At 51.9% G+C, this 15,910-nt stretch overlaps 1 protein-coding gene across 2 annotated transcripts in view; it reads right to left on the reverse strand.

The window, feature by feature from the left end:
* The window catches only part of CROCC (ciliary rootlet coiled-coil, rootletin), a 62,888-nt gene that overhangs the window by 39,769 nt on the left and 7,209 nt on the right, over positions 1-15,910 (reverse strand). Inside the window, exons 1-3 of one of the 2 annotated variants that reach the window (XM_073601506.1) lie at positions 10,317-10,512; positions 5,095-5,236; positions 3,956-4,104 (exon numbers count right to left, since the gene is read on the reverse strand). In XM_073601506.1, coding sequence (XP_073457607.1) covers positions 3,956-4,104; positions 5,095-5,236; positions 10,317-10,376 — 351 coding nt within the window. In that variant the 5' untranslated portion in view covers positions 10,377-10,512. Of the gene's footprint in view, positions 1-3,955; positions 4,105-5,094; positions 5,237-10,316; positions 10,513-15,910 lie in introns of those variants that run through there. The other variant, XM_073601507.1, reaches the window with a different exon arrangement.

Raw genomic sequence — 15,910 nt, forward strand, 5'->3', positions numbered from 1 at the left:
TCAGTCAACAGTAAGTAACTTCAGACATACTTGTAATAATCATAGATCTGGACTCAGATAAAAAGGTTTAATTCGCAGACTCGATGGACCAATCAGTCTTTTTTGCTGTTAGTTTCACATCTGGAAATAACAGATAACAAATGTTGGGGAAGTCGATGTGGCTCGGAGATGGCGTCGGGGGGACAAGTGTAGGAACCCGAATCCTCTGCAGCTCTTAGCTGACCACTAGACATCTGTAGAAGATTCAGAAGATGTTTTGGGCTGGAGAGCATATTACCCAGAATCCTCCATGGACAAGGAAGACACAACATGGCTGGCACCTGATAAGAAGACGTCCTGAATCATTCATATGAACTTTACTTTGTAGCAGAATCTTCTTCTAGATTTAGAGGGTTGGGAAGTCACCTGTGTGCAAAGTCACGCTTTCTTCTTTCCTACGACTCCCCAGATCCAGGCTGTCTGTACAGATCTGACCCTTCAATAAAATGATCCTTCCAATATTATAATCAAATCTAGTTCTTATTAATTGGTGTTCACTGTACATGTGACCACCTCAGAACGATTGAACCCAAAATGGAAGTCACCCCCTGGCTTTATCAATCGCTTATAAAATTATCACTTTTCATATTTCACATTCAGCAAATAGAAAACGATTAAAAAAAACGAGAAAATGACATTAAATAATAAAGTTCCACCCTGCAGACCGAAGTCAGGGATAGGCTCCACTATTCCGGGGGAGAAGCTCCAGCATTCCGGAGAGGGGCTCCAGCGTTCCGGAGAGGGGCTCCAGCGTTCCAGAGAGGGGCTCCAGCGTTCCGGAGAGGGGCTCCAGCGTTCCAGAGAGGGGCTCCAGCGTTCCAGAGAGGGGCTCCAGCGTTCCAGAGAGGGGCTCCAGCGTTCCAGAGAGGGGCTCCAGCGTTCCAGAGAGGGGCTCCAGCGTTCCAGAGAGGGGCTCCAGCGTTCCAGAGAGGGGCTCCAGCGTTCCAGAGAGGGGCTCCAGCGTTCCAGAGAGGGGCTCCAGCGTTCCAGAGAGGGGCTCCAGCGTTCCAGGGAGGGGCTCCAGCGTTCCAGGGAGGGGCTCCAGCGTTCCAGGGAGGGGCTCCAGAGTTCCAGGGAGGGGCTCCAGCGTTCCAGGGAGGGGCTCCAGCATTCCAGGGAGGGGCTCCAGCATTCCAGGGAGGGGCTCCAGCATTCCGGAGGGGCTCCAGCATTTCGGAGAAGGGCTCCAGCATTCTGGAGAGGGGCTCCAGCAGTCTGGGGAGGTTCTCCAGCATTTCTGAGAGGGGCTCCAGCATTCCGGAGAGGGGCTCCAGCATTCCGGAGAGGGGCTCCAGCATTCCGGAGAGGGGCTCCAGCATTCCGGAGAGGGGCTCCAGCATTCCAGGGAGGGGCTCCAGCATTCCAGGGAGGGGCTCCAGCATTCCAGGGAGGGGCTCAAGCATTCCAGGGAGGGGCTCAGGGATGGGCTCCAGCATTCCGCAGAGGGGCTCCCGCATTCCGGAGAGGGGCTCGGGGAAGGGCTCCAGCATTCGGGAGAGGGGCTCCAGGGGACACCACACTGAACACAAAGCACTCTGGTTTGTTTAAGACAGTAGTGGACAAATGACCTGCACCGGCCAATCACATTTAGGTTTATTGTAGCCTCATCAGTGAAGGATAGTTTTTGATTGGTTGTTGGTCAATAAATCCAGCCAACTGCTGAACAAGGAAGACCGACTACATCAATACACATATCAAAGGATCTTAGAATAGTGGTCTCATCTATACCGTGGATTTGCGGATGGGGGGACATTAAATGCGGTAACCTTTGGGGCATAAGTTGAGATTTGGGGGATCAGGCTGGGGCCCCGGGGAAGGGGGGCACACCGGCGTGGTGTTGGGCACACCATTAGATTGGGCATGTTATCTACAGAGTGCAGCCACCATCCAGCTCTGGGGGGTGTAAGGCTCCTCCAATAAAGACACTTGAAGAATGCCCATTGTCCCTCACCAAAAAGGCACAGACAGCACTGAATGTGATGAGTTCACCGTCCCCCCGGCAACCGTCACCACAGCGACCACCAATTCACGCCATTGTGACGGTCACTAGTGAGGCCACAAAGACTGAGGGGAGCCGCTGACACAGAGACAACGGCACACATAGAGGGAGGCTCTCCGGTGACAGCCACCGATATGAAGAGTCACTATGGAAGAACACCGACTAATAAAGTGGAGTGCTAGCTCTGTGTACCAGATCTCAGCAATCCACATTTATCTGCCCAGAGCCATTCAGTGAGCTCTTTGTTTTATCTTCTCCTGACTGTCATTAAGTTCTTTATTACTATAAAACAGCGGGGGGCGCTCACTACAATGGCCGGCTATTGTACAGAGAAATCTGCACACATTCCATGTGACGTCTGTCCATGGGGGGGAGGGGCTTCCATATCCATCAGGGACCTGCCAGCGGAGTGCTCCCTCCAATCATCCCTCACACTCAGCTCCTCTGTCATCTCCCTGGGGACCGGGACAGACGTCTCATCAGCCCAGCCTACTGCCCTTCACCTGAGGGTGACTTATTACAAAGTTACAATGTACAGTCTGATCACTGGGGGAGGGGAGACTGAGGAAATGACTCCGCCCCCTTCTACAAGGTTACAATGTACAGTCTGATCACTGGGGAGGGGAGACTGAGGAAATGCTTCCTCTTGCTTGCAGCAGACTGATGACATCCTCCCAGCCTAGGCACAGTCACTGACTGCAGCTGAAGGACGGCTATTAATGATAAAATGATGAGGTTGCTGTATAAGAATACAAGACATGGAATATCAGAGAAATATGGACTGTGAAGTGCGGGGAAGTGACAGGTTTGTGTCCCCATTTCATCCTCCTCTATATTTGTGTCACCAGACTGAACAATTTACTGAGGATTGTATGTGGGACGGATGTCGGAGGATCTCCTATAGAGGTGATTTTATCTTCTGTAAAGACGATGATCTGTGATTGGGGACACGGGAAGCTATCCTCCGGGTGGGGGGGGGGGGCTCTGGGCTGTAATAGGAGGGGACTGGGTCACAGAGCTGGCACTCAACTCGGCAGTGCAGAGCCCCCGATCAATGATTCCCTGTGGGGGGTCTGGGCAGCAGCATGGGAAATATGTGAGAGGACAATGACGGCGCTGGGTGCGTCACCAATGTCACAATGTCACACACTACACTGACTGTGGGCAAGTCTCAGCCTGCCCGATGGCACCCGCTGCCTGTCTGGACACGACTCTCACTGGCTCAGAGGGCAGCACAGCAGAGCCGAGATAAATGGGATGAAAAGACCGATATCGTGGGAACACGCCGGGGACAGACGCAGACCCCTCCGCAGCAACCAATCCCGGGCCGGGGAATGGAATAAAGGACGAAACTCATCGGGGGTCATTTACTAAAACTGGAGAGTGCAGCTCTGCATAGAAACCAATCAGATTCCAGGTTTTATTGTCAAAGCTTCATTGAACTAGCTGAAGTTAGAAGCTGATTGGCCGCCATGTACAGCTGCACCAAATTCTGCACTCTAGAGTTTTAGTAAATCCATATTGATAAACAATGTTACTTTGTATCTCTCTATCTCCAATATGATCAATGTTTATAAACAATGTTACTTTGTATCTCTCTATCTCCCGTCTGATCAATGTGTGATACACAGAGATGAAACAGATCCTCCTACATCAGTTGTACCTGTTTATCTGCAGCCTTCTCTTCTCTACATCCTCCAAAAGTACACATTTTACACAGAATTTGTCAGCTCCAGCAGGCAGGGATCTGATGTCACACACTGCACAGGGAGCTGAGTGTAATCTGAGACCTGAGTGGAGGGAATAGACACACCCACCTCTACACAGTCTCTTGGGAGAAACATGCCACCTGATATCTATAAAATGTAACAACGGAAGGAGCGATGTACAAAGAAGGCCCTGCGGGGCACAACTCACCCTCTCGCTGATGGCATTGTATTTGATGGCGAGTTCGTCCCTCTCTGCGCGGCTCTGCGCCAGGAGATCCTCCACCCGGGAAAGCTCTTGTTGCAGGATGCGATTTTCCTCTTGTACGGAGAGGAGGGACGACATGTCTGCGGTGTCACCTGTGAAGAACACGGCATGAACCGGTCACCGACATCACCGCATACCGACACACCACATTCTTCTCATTAATCCGGGACTATGTCCCCTGTCCCACACAAGGCGGCACTCACCTGACTCCGGGGGAGGGGATTATATACCCGACACATTATTATATTCTACACTATATTACCAAAAGTATTGGGACGCCTGCCTTTACACGCACATGAACTTTAATGACATCCCAGTCTTAGTCCGGAGGGTTCAATATTGAGTTGGCTCCGCCCTTTGCAGCTATAACAGCTTCAACTCTTCTGGGAAGGCCGTCCACAAGGTTTAGGAGGGTGTCTATGGGAATGTTTGATCATTCTTCCAGAAGAGCATTTGTGAGGTCAGGTACTGATGTTGGACAAGAAGGCCTGGCTCTATAGGGTTGAGGTCAGGACTCTGTGCAGGCCAGTCAAGTTCCTCCCCCCAAACTCACTCATCCATGTCTTTATGGACCTTGCTTTGTGCACTGGTGGGCAGCAATGTTGGAACAGGAAGGGGCCGTCCCCAAAGTGTTCCCACAAAGTTGGGAGCATGAAATTGTCCAAAATGCCTTGGTATGCTGACGCCTTAAGAGTTCCCTTCACTGGAACTAAGGGGCCAAACCCAACCCCTGAAAAACAACCTCCCACCATAATCCCCCCTCCCCCCCCACCATAATCCCCCCTCCACCAAATGATTTGGACCAGTGCACAAAGCAAGGTCCATAAAGACATGGATGAGTCAGTTTGGGGTGGGGGAACTTGACTGGCCTGCACAGATTCCTGACCTCAACACCTTTGGGATGAATTAGAGCGGAGACTGTGAGCAAAGGGCGGAGCCAACTCAATACTGAACCCTCCGGACTAAGACTGTGATGTCATTAAAGGTCATGTGTGTGTAAAGGCAGGTGTCCCAATACTTTTGGTGATATAGTGTATGTATAGAGGAGGATGGGGGGTGTATAGTGTATATACTGCACTCACCTGGCTCCGGGGGAGGACTGAGGTTCTGCGTTACGATCTGTCGGATACAAAGCGGAAGGGGGCGCGGGACGGGGTTGATGGGGTCACCGCGGACAGTGAGGGACCTCTGATCCGGAATGCTGAGGACCCGGAGGGTCAATTTCTGAAAGAGGAAGGAATATCGCAATCAGATCACATCGAAGGCGGCCCGACGGAACACAATACTGGAATCACGAACACCCGCCTTCTATTCCAAGCTCCTCCCACACCGCAAACTGACACATATACCGCAGTGCTGTACAGAGATCACTGAACCAATCACATCAGTCTCTGTACAGAGGAGCTTACACTCTAATGTCCCCTCCCCCACAGTCACATCAGTCTCTATACAGAGGAGCTTACACTCTAATGTCCCCTCCCCCCACAGTCACATCAGTCTCTGTACAGAGGAGCTTACACTCTAATGTCCCCTCCCCCACAGTCACATCAGTCTCTATACAGAGGAGCTTACACTCTAATGTCCCCTCCCCCACAGTCACATCAGTCTCTGTACAGAGGAGCTTACACTCTAATGTCCCCTCCCCCCCACAGTCACATCAGTCTCTGTACAGAGGAGCTTACACTCTAATGTCCCCTCCCCCACAGTCACATCAGTCTCTATACAGAGGAGCTTACACTCTAATGTCCCCTCCCCCACAGTCACATCAGTCTCTATACAGAGGAGCTTACACTCTAATGTCCCCTCCCCCCACAGTCACATCAGTCTCTGTACAGAGGAGCTTACACTCTAATGTCCCCTCCCCCACAGTCACATCAGTCTCTATACAGAGGAGCTTACACTCTAATGTCCCCTCCCCCCACATCAGTCTCTGTACAGAGGAGCTTACACTCTAATGTCCCCTCCCCCACAGTCACATCAGTCTCTATACAGAGGAGCTTACACTCTAATGTCCCCCCCCCCCCCACAGTCACATCAGTCTCTATACAGAGGAGCTTACACTCTAATGTCCCCTCCCCCACAGTCACATCAGTCTCTATACAGAGGAGCTTACACTCTAATGTCCCCTCCCCCACAGTCACATCAGTCTCTATACAGAGGAGCTTACACTCTAATGTCCCCCCCCCCCACAGTCACATCAGTCTCTATACAGAGGAGCTTACACTCTAATGTCCCCTCCCCCACAGTCACATCAGTCTCTATACAGAGGAGCTTACACTCTAATGTCCCCTCCCCCCACAGTCACATCAGTCTCTGTACAGAGGAGCTTACACTCTAATGTCCCCCCCCCCCCCCACAGTCACATCAGTCTCTATACAGAGGAGCTTACACTCTAATGTCCCCTCCCCCACAGTCACATCAGTCTCTGTACAGAGGAGCTTACACTCTAATGTCCCCTCCCCCACAGTCACATCAGTCTCTGTACAGAGGAGCTTACACTCTAATGTCCCCTCCCCCCACAGTCACATCAGTCTCTGTACAGAGGAGCTTACACTCTAATGTCCCCTCCCCCCACCGTCACATCAGTCTCTGTACAGAGGAGCTTACACTCTAATGTCCCCTCCCCCACAGTCACATCAGTCTCTGTACAGAGGAGCTTACACTCTAATGTCCCCTCCCCCACAGTCACATCAGTCTCTGTACAGAGGAGCTTACACTCTAATGTCCCCTCCCCCCACATCAGTCTCTGTACAGAGGAGCTTACACTCTAATGTCCCCTCCCCCCACAGTCACATCAGTCTCTATACAGAGGAGCTTACACTCTAATGTCCCCTCCCCCACAGTCACATCAGTCTCTATACAGAGGAGCTTACACTCTAATGTCCCCTCCCCCCCCACAGTCACATCAGTCTCTGTACAGAGGAGCTTACACTCTAATGTCCCCTCCCCCCACAGTCACATCAGTCTCTATACAGAGGAGCTTACACTCTAATGTCCCCCCCCCCCCCACAGTCACATCAGTCTCTATACAGAGGAGCTTACACTCTAATGTCCCCTCCCCCACAGTCACATCAGTCTCTATACAGAGGAGCTTACACTCTAATGTCCCCTCCCCCCACAGTCACATCAGTCTCTGTACAGAGGAGCTTACACTCTAATGTCCCCTCCCCCCACAGTCACATCAGTCTCTGTACAGAGGAGCTTACACTCTAATGTCCCCTCCCCCACAGTCACATCAGTCTCTGTACAGAGGAGCTTACACTCTAATGTCCCCTCCCCCACAGTCACATCAGTCTCTATACAGAGGAGCTTACACTCTAATGTCCCCCCCCCCCCCACAGTCACATCAGTCTCTGTACAGAGGAGCTTACACTCTAATGTCCCCTCCCCCCACACATCAGTCTCTATACAGAGGAGCTTACACTCTAATGTCCCCTCCCCCCACAGTCACATCAGTCTCTATACAGAGGAGCTTACACTCTAATGTCCCCTCCCCCACAGTCACATCAGTCTCTATACAGAGGAGCTTACACTCTAATGTCCCCTCCCCCACAGTCACATCAGTCTCTGTACAGAGGAGCTTACACTCTAATGTCCCCTCCCCCACAGTCACATCAGTCTCTATACAGAGGAGCTTACACTCTAATGTCCCCTCCCCCCACAGTCACATCAGTCTCTATACAGAGGAGCTTACACTCTAATGTCCCCTCCCCCACAGTCACATCAGTCTCTATACAGAGGAGCTTACACTCTAATGTCCCCTCCCCCACAGTCACATCAGTCTCTATACCAGAGGAGCTTACACTCTAATGTCCCCTCCCCCACAGTCACATCAGTCTCTGTACAGAGGAGCTTACACTCTAATGTCCCCTCCCCCACAGTCACATCAGTCTCTGTACAGAGGAGCTTACACTCTAATGTCCCCTCCCCCACAGTCACATCAGTCTCTATACAGAGGAGCTTACACTCTAATGTCCCCTCCCCCACAGTCACATCAGTCTCTATACAGAGGAGCTTACACTCTAATGTCCCCTCCCCCACAGTCACATCAGTCTCTATACAGAGGAGCTTACACTCTAATGTCCCCTCCCCCCACAGTCACATCAGTCTCTGTACAGAGGAGCTTACACTCTAATGTCCCCTCCCCCCACACATCAGTCTCTATACAGAGGAGCTTACACTCTAATGTCCCCTCCCCCACAGTCACATCAGTCTCTATACAGAGGAGCTTACACTCTAATGTCCCCTCCCCCACAGTCACATCAGTCTCTATACAGAGGAGCTTACACTCTAATGTCCCCCCCCCCCCCACAGTCACATCAGTCTCTGTACAGAGGAGCTTACACTCTAATGTCCCCCCCCCCCCCCCCAGTCACATCAGTCTCTATACAGAGGAGCTTACACTCTAATGTCCCCTCCCCCCACACATCAGTCTCTATACAGAGGAGCTTACACTCTAATGTCCCCTCCCCCCACAGTCACATCAGTCTCTATACAGAGGAGCTTACACTCTAATGTCCCCTCCCCCACAGTCACATCAGTCTCTGTACAGAGGAGCTTACACTCTAATGTCCCCTCCCCCACAGTCACATCAGTCTCTATACAGAGGAGCTTACACTCTAATGTCCCCTCCCCCCACAGTCACATCAGTCTCTATACAGAGGAGCTTACACTCTAATGTCCCCTCCCCCCACAGTCACATCAGTCTCTATACAGAGGAGCTTACACTCTAATGTCCCCTCCCCCCACAGTCACATCAGTCTCTATACAGAGGAGCTTACACTCTAATGTCCCCTCCCCCACACATCAGTCTCTATACAGAGGAGCTTACACTCTAATGTCCCCTCCCCCCACAGTCACATCAGTCTCTGTACAGAGGAGCTTACACTCTAATGTCCCCTCCCCCCACAGTCACATCAGTCTCTATACAGAGGAGCTTACACTCTAATGTCCCCTCCCCCCCACAGTCACATCAGTCTCTATACAGAGGAGCTTACACTCTAATGTCCCCTCCCCCACAGTCACATCAGTCTCTATACAGAGGAGCTTACACTCTAATGTCCCCTCCCCCACAGTCACATCAGTCTCTGTACAGAGGAGCTTACACTCTAATGTCCCCTCCCCCACAGTCACATCAGTCTCTATACAGAGGAGCTTACACTCTAATGTCCCCTCCCCCCACAGTCACATCAGTCTCTATACAGAGGAGCTTACACTCTAATGTCCCCTCCCCCCACAGTCACATCAGTCTCTATACAGAGGAGCTTACACTCTAATGTCCCCTCCCCCCACAGTCACATCAGTCTCTATACAGAGGAGCTTACACTCTAATGTCCCCTCCCCCACACATCAGTCTCTATACAGAGGAGCTTACACTCTAATGTCCCCTCCCCCCACAGTCACATCAGTCTCTGTACAGAGGAGCTTACACTCTAATGTCCCCTCCCCCCACAGTCACATCAGTCTCTATACAGAGGAGCTTACACTCTAATGTCCCCTCCCCCCCACAGTCACATCAGTCTCTATACAGAGGAGCTTACACTCTAATGTCCCCTCCCCCACAGTCACATCAGTCTCTGTACAGAGGAGCTTACACTCTAATGTCCCCTCCCCCACAGTCACATCAGTCTTTGTACAGAGGAGCTTACACTCTAATGTCCCCTCCCCCCACAGTCACATCAGTCTTTGTACAGAGGAGCTTACACTCTAATGTCCCCTCCCCCCACAGTCACATCAGTCTTTGTACAGAGGAGCTTACACTCTAATGTCCCCTCCCCCACAGTCACATCAGTCTCTATACAGAGGAGCTTACACTCTAATGTCCCCTCCCCCCCACAGTCACATCAGTCTCTATACAGAGGAGCTTACACTCTAATGTCCCCTCCCCCACAGTCACATCAGTCTTTGTACAGAGGAGCTTACACTCTAATGTCCCCTCCCCCCACAGTCACATCAGTCTTTGTACAGAGGAGCTTACACTCTAATGTCCCCTCCCCCACAGTCACATCAGTCTTTGTACAGAGGAGCTTACACTCTAATGTCCCCTCCCCCACAGTCACATCAGTCTCTATACAGAGGAGCTTACACTCTAATGTCCCCTCCCCCCCACAGTCACATCAGTCTCTATACAGAGGAGCTTACACTCTAATGTCCCCTCCCCCCACAGTCACATCAGTCTTTGTACAGAGGAGCTTACACTCTAATGTCCCCTCCCCCCACAGTCACATCAGTCTCTATACAGAGGAGCTTACACTCTAATGCCCCCCCACACAGTTATCGGTCGCCCCTCCCGGGGGTCACCCACCTGTATGACGGCTTCCAGGCTGTCCTCAGCGGGGTCCGGGCCCTCCTCGGCCGCACTCATCTATACGGGGCCCCCCGAGGACAGTCATGGGCCCCAGTGATCGGAGGAGCATTGTATGAGGGGATTACACACAAATCTCACTCCCCTCCCCCTCCCCCGCCTCCATTCACACCCATTGTGAGGACAGGCCGCAGGATGGTCTCTAGGACCCAGAGCTCCCCCCAGTGGGGTACGCGGCTTCCTGCATGTAACCATGGAAACAGCAAACTTCCAGGAGCGCCATCTACAGAGCGCCATGTACAGAGCGTGTACAACTGACATCCACCAGAGGGCGCCCTGTGCTCAGGAACACCGGGGGGGAAAGCTGTGGACCTCCAGCTGTTGCAGAACTACAAGTCTCATCATGCCTCTGCCTCCGCGAGTCATGCTTGTAAATGTCAGGCTTGCAAAGCCTCATGGGACGTATCCGTACACAACCAATAAGATCGCAGCATGCAACAGATCACTCCACACACAACTGATAGGCTGGATGATTGACAAACACCCAACCCCCCACCCTGTGCCCATTATGAGGGGTTCCCACCATCCCTGTGCTGAGTTCCCGGGTCTGTACACCCGCTGTGCCTATTATGAGGGGTTCCCACCATCCCTGTGCTGAGTTCTCAGGTCTGTACACCCGCTGTGCCCATTATGAGGGGTTCTCACCATCCCTGTGCTGAGTTCTCAGGTCTGTACACCCGCTGTGCCCATTATGAGGGGTTCTCACCATCCCTGTGCTGAGTTCCCGGGTCTGTACACCCGCTGTGCCCATTATGAGGGGTTCCCACCATCCCTGTGCTGAGTTCCCGGGTCTGTACACCCGCTGTGCCCATTATGAGGGGTTCTCACCATCCCTGTGCTGAGTTCCCGGGTCTGTACACCCGCTGTGCCCATTATGAGGGGTTCCCACCATCCCTGTGCTGAGTTCCCGGGTCTGTACCCCCGCTGTGCCCATTATGAGGGGTTCTCACCATTCCTGTGCTGAGTTCCCGGGTCTGTACACCCGCTGTGCCCATTATGAGGGGTTCCCACCATCCCTGTGCTGAGTTCCCGGGTCTGTACACCCGCTGTGCCCATTATGAGGGGTTCTCACCATCCCTGTGCTGAGTTCCCGGGTCTATACACCCGCTGTGCCCATTATGAGGGGTTCCCACCATCCCTGTGCTGAGTTCCCGGGTCTGTACACCCGCTGTGCCCATTATGAGGGGTTCTCACCATCCCTGTGCTGAGTTCCCGGGTCTGTACACCCGCTGTGCCCATTATGAGGGGTTCCCACCATCCCTGTGCTGAGTTCCCGGGTCTGTACCCCCGCTGTGCCCATTATGAGGGGTTCTCACCATTCCTGTGCTGAGTTCCCGGGTCTGTACACCCGCTGTGCCCATTATGAGGGGTTCCCACCATCCCTGTGCTGAGTTCCCGGGTCTGTACACCCGCTGTGCCCATTATGAGGGGTTCTCACCATCCCTGTGCTGAGTTCCCGGGTCTGTACACCCGCTGTGCCCATTATGAGGGGTTCTCACCATCCCTGTGCTGAGTTCCCGGGTCTGTACACCCGCTGTGCCCATTATGAGGGGTTCTCACCATCCCTGTGCTGAGTTCCCGGGTCTGTACACCCGCTGTGCCCATTATGAGGGGTTCCCACCATCCCTGTGCTGAGTTCCCGGGTCTATACACCCGCTGTGCCCATTATGAGGGGTTCCCACCATCCCTGTGCTGAGTTCCCAGGTCTATACACCCGCTGTGCCCATTATGAGGGGTTCCCACCATCCCTGTGCTGAGTTCCCGGGTCTGTACACCCGCTGTGCCCATTATGAGGGGTTCCCACCATCCCTGTGCTGAGTTCCCGGGTCTATACACCCGCTGTGCCCATTATGAGGGGTTCCCACCATCCCTGTGCTGAGTTCCCGGGTCTGTACACCCGCTGTGCCCATTGTGAGGGGTTCCCACCATCCCTGTGCTGAGTTCTCGGGTCTGTACACCCGCTGTGCCCATTATGAGGGGTTCTCACCATCCCTGTGCTGAGTTCTCGGGTCTGTACACCCGCTGTGCCCATTATGAGGGGTTCTCACCATCCCTGTGCTGAGTTCCCGGGTCTGTACACCCGCTGTGCCCATTATGAGGGGTTCTCACCATCCCTGTGCTGAGTTCCCGGGTCTGTACACCCGCTGTGCCCATTATGAGGGGTTCCCACCATCCCTGTGCTGAGTTCCCGGGTCTGTACACCCGCTGTGCCCATTATGAGGGGTTCCCACCATCCCTGTGCTGAGTTCCCGGGTCTGTACACCCGCTGTGCCCATTATGAGGGGTTCTCACCATCCCTGTGCTGAGTTCCCGGGTCTATCAAGGTATATGGTAGATAAGGGGTTATTTGGCGCTCACAGCTGATGAAGCTTTAAGAGCCTTCTAAGGGCTTTCCAATAAAAGTGATGGGGCAGCTCTAGAGCCACCTGATCACTTTTATGGGGCTCTCAAAATTGTACCCCCTCCCCCACTGAAGATGGTTTCCAGGCCACCGAGGAGCACAGGACCACAGGACATAGGATAGAGCTTCCCTGGAGAAAGCAAGAGGAACTCTGGGAACATCCACTTCCTGATCCCTTCTGACCCCGGAAGTGATGTGTATTTATGTCTCTTCCGGGGTCAGGGCTCTCATTCCTAGTGCAGCCGAGGATGCGGCTATTTAAACCTGATCTGTGCTTGAATAGCTGCATTGGAGGGCAGGGGAGACATCGGGGGGTCTATTAGATCTCCCCAATGTGTCCATAAAGAGAACCTGTCACCTTCCCATGCTATCACATAGGGAGTTTGTTTGGCGCCCTCAATGAGATCGATAAAGTAAAAAAAAATTAAAATGTAAAAAAAAAATAATAATAATGATTATATAAATTAATAATACTTTTTTTTTTTAAAGTCACCCCCTCGTACACATAAAATCGCGGTGTAGGGCAGGCACTTGTATGTGAACATCACCTGCGCGGCATGTGCAAGGTATCGCCGCGAACGTCGGGAGCGAGAGCGATAATTCTGGTGACCTCTGAACTGATAACCTGTAAAGGCTTTTTAAAGCGCCACCTATGGAGAAGTCTGGGTAATGTAATTGTTTTTGCGATTCCACAGAGGCGTGCGCAATTTTTAAGGCTTGACATGTTTGGTATCTATTTACTTGACGCGACCTCATCTTTTTTTTAAATTGTACAAAAAAAAAATCAGTATTTTATTTTGATTGTTTGCACTAAAATTTTATTTTAGTGTGCTCTTTCCTGAAAATAGGTGTTTAACAAAATAGCTGCACAAATATCGAGCAACGTTAAAAAAAAAAAATTGCACCGTTTTATTCTCCGGGGTCTCTGCTGTTGGAAAAATGTATACTTTTCAGGGGGAGTTTCCAGTCTTTTCCAGCAAAAAAAAAGTGTTTGGAAGTGGTTATAATCAGGTCTGCTGTGTGAGTTTAGCCCCCCCCCCCCCACATCAGAAGTGCCCCGGTGGGGGGTAATTATTCAAGGACCTGTGACTTCCTCCTGAGGAAACAATAATGGAAATAAGAGACAGCAAAGAGCCTGGTGCAGTGTGAGGTCTCTTTCTGCTGTCGGTTCCCATGACAACGGCGGTGTGTACCGGTCACCATGTCACCCATACACACCGCACAGGTGATACTTATCTACAGCAAACAGGTTCTGTACACGTTACCATGGTGACCTCACACCTCCACTGTGTACATTGCTTGGAGATTCTGATACCCCCTCCCCTCCCCCATACTGAGAGGGGCCACTGTAGGATATCGGAATCTTTCCACCCCGCATGTCACCGCAACAAAACAGCGACTGTCAGTACATGGCAGTACGAATAAAGTTTTAAAAAAAAGAAGTGCGATGCACTGAAATGCAGAGCGCTCCCTACCAGAGGCGGCCTGTATGGGAAAAACTGACCCTATGAATGCTACTCAAAGGGGAATGGCGGCCATTCGCGGATTCGATTTCTTTTCCGATCGATCTCTTCTGATAGGACATGCGGATTTCCCATCGATAGGTAAACTCTCCTCTCCGTGTCGGGGGCCCCATTCACACCTGTGCGTTTTAAGGGGGGGGGCGCGTCACGGAGTCCTGCATGCCGCATCTTTTGACGCCCGCTCCATAGAGTTCGATGGTAACACTCCTGAAGACACACGTTAAAAAACGCACCGCTCAGTGTCTGAAGAGTGATCCACGTTAGGATTGCTTTTCAGAGAGCATTTGACAGGCGGTGGGGGGCGTGTTCTATTGCCTGTTTTGACCTCCTAAATTCTGCAGAACCACGGATGGGGGCCTTGTTCACCTGAATGGATTACGTTCGGCTGTGAGTGCGACTGGGGGGTGCGATTCCTGCCGCGGCCGCAACACGAGTAAAACCCCCCCCCCCAACCGCTCCTGTAGGGGGAGCAGTTTAGGGGCAATAAAAACACAGCTCAACCACAAGGTTTTACCCCCCACCCCCTCAGGATTGGGATAAACTGATCGCCGTATCTTGAATAATAAACCTGTCCAGGCGCCATTTTTTCTGACCTGACACTGCGACCACATAATGCTGAGACTTCCTGGAGGGGTCCTTCTTCAGGTGTCCCTGCCACTGCCTGCTTGATGTGGACACTTCCTGTTGGATGTCCGGCGGTGGGGGATCCTCTCAGGATCCAGAGCTCTGGGTGTCACATTGGGGGAAGAGGTTGTGACCATGTGTAGATGTGAATGGGATGCATGGAGCACCTGTACTACCCCTCCCCCATGGCCCTCCCCTGGCGTGTGGATTTATACCCCCCCCCAAAAAAAAAAAAAAAATATATATATATATATAATAAGTATATCTGCGCTACATCAGGCCCATAATAGCCCATTGTGTTTTCTTAAAGTGTAACCAAGGCTCCACCCACATGTGTGCGATTTGTCAGGTGACTTTGGACAGGCCGGTTCTTTTCAATGGCGCCGGTTCAAATTGGAGCGACTTGTGAAAAGTGGCATTACTTTTCCTGCGACTTTCATCCATGGAATGTAAAGTCAGATCTAAAAAATCGCGCTAAAAGTCGCATGAAAGCCGCACTCCGAAGTCGCATTGGAGACTCTCTAATGTGAACGGAGCCTGAAGCCTGTTGGGTGGAGGGGAGAAGGATTAGACCCCCCACCAGGTTTTTAATTGCGGTCTGTGCTCCCCATTACGGAGATCCACCCTCTCTATTTGCCCTGGTGACTATTATCCCCAAAAGTCAAAGAAAAATCTGAAATTTGGGGTTGTCACCAGAACAGGAATAGAGGGGGAATCCTCTAATGGGGACACTAGTTCTGATGACAACCAGGGATTTCTTCTCACTTCCTGTTTTGGCTATGGGGCAGGAAGTGAAGGAAAATCTCCCCAATGGGGACACTCGTTCTGGTGACACCCAGGGATTTCCTAACTTTGAAGGGATTTCTTTTCATTTCCTGTTTCTAATATGGGACAGGAAGTGAAGGGAAATCTCCCCAATGAGGACACTGGTTCTGGTGACAACCAGGGATTCCCATCACTTTGCAGCAATTTCCCCTCACTTTGTT

Source organism: Aquarana catesbeiana, linkage group LG10 (genome assembly GCF_042186555.1).
Source record: "Aquarana catesbeiana isolate 2022-GZ linkage group LG10, ASM4218655v1, whole genome shotgun sequence".
Classification (NCBI taxonomy): domain Eukaryota; kingdom Metazoa; phylum Chordata; class Amphibia; order Anura; family Ranidae; genus Aquarana; species Aquarana catesbeiana.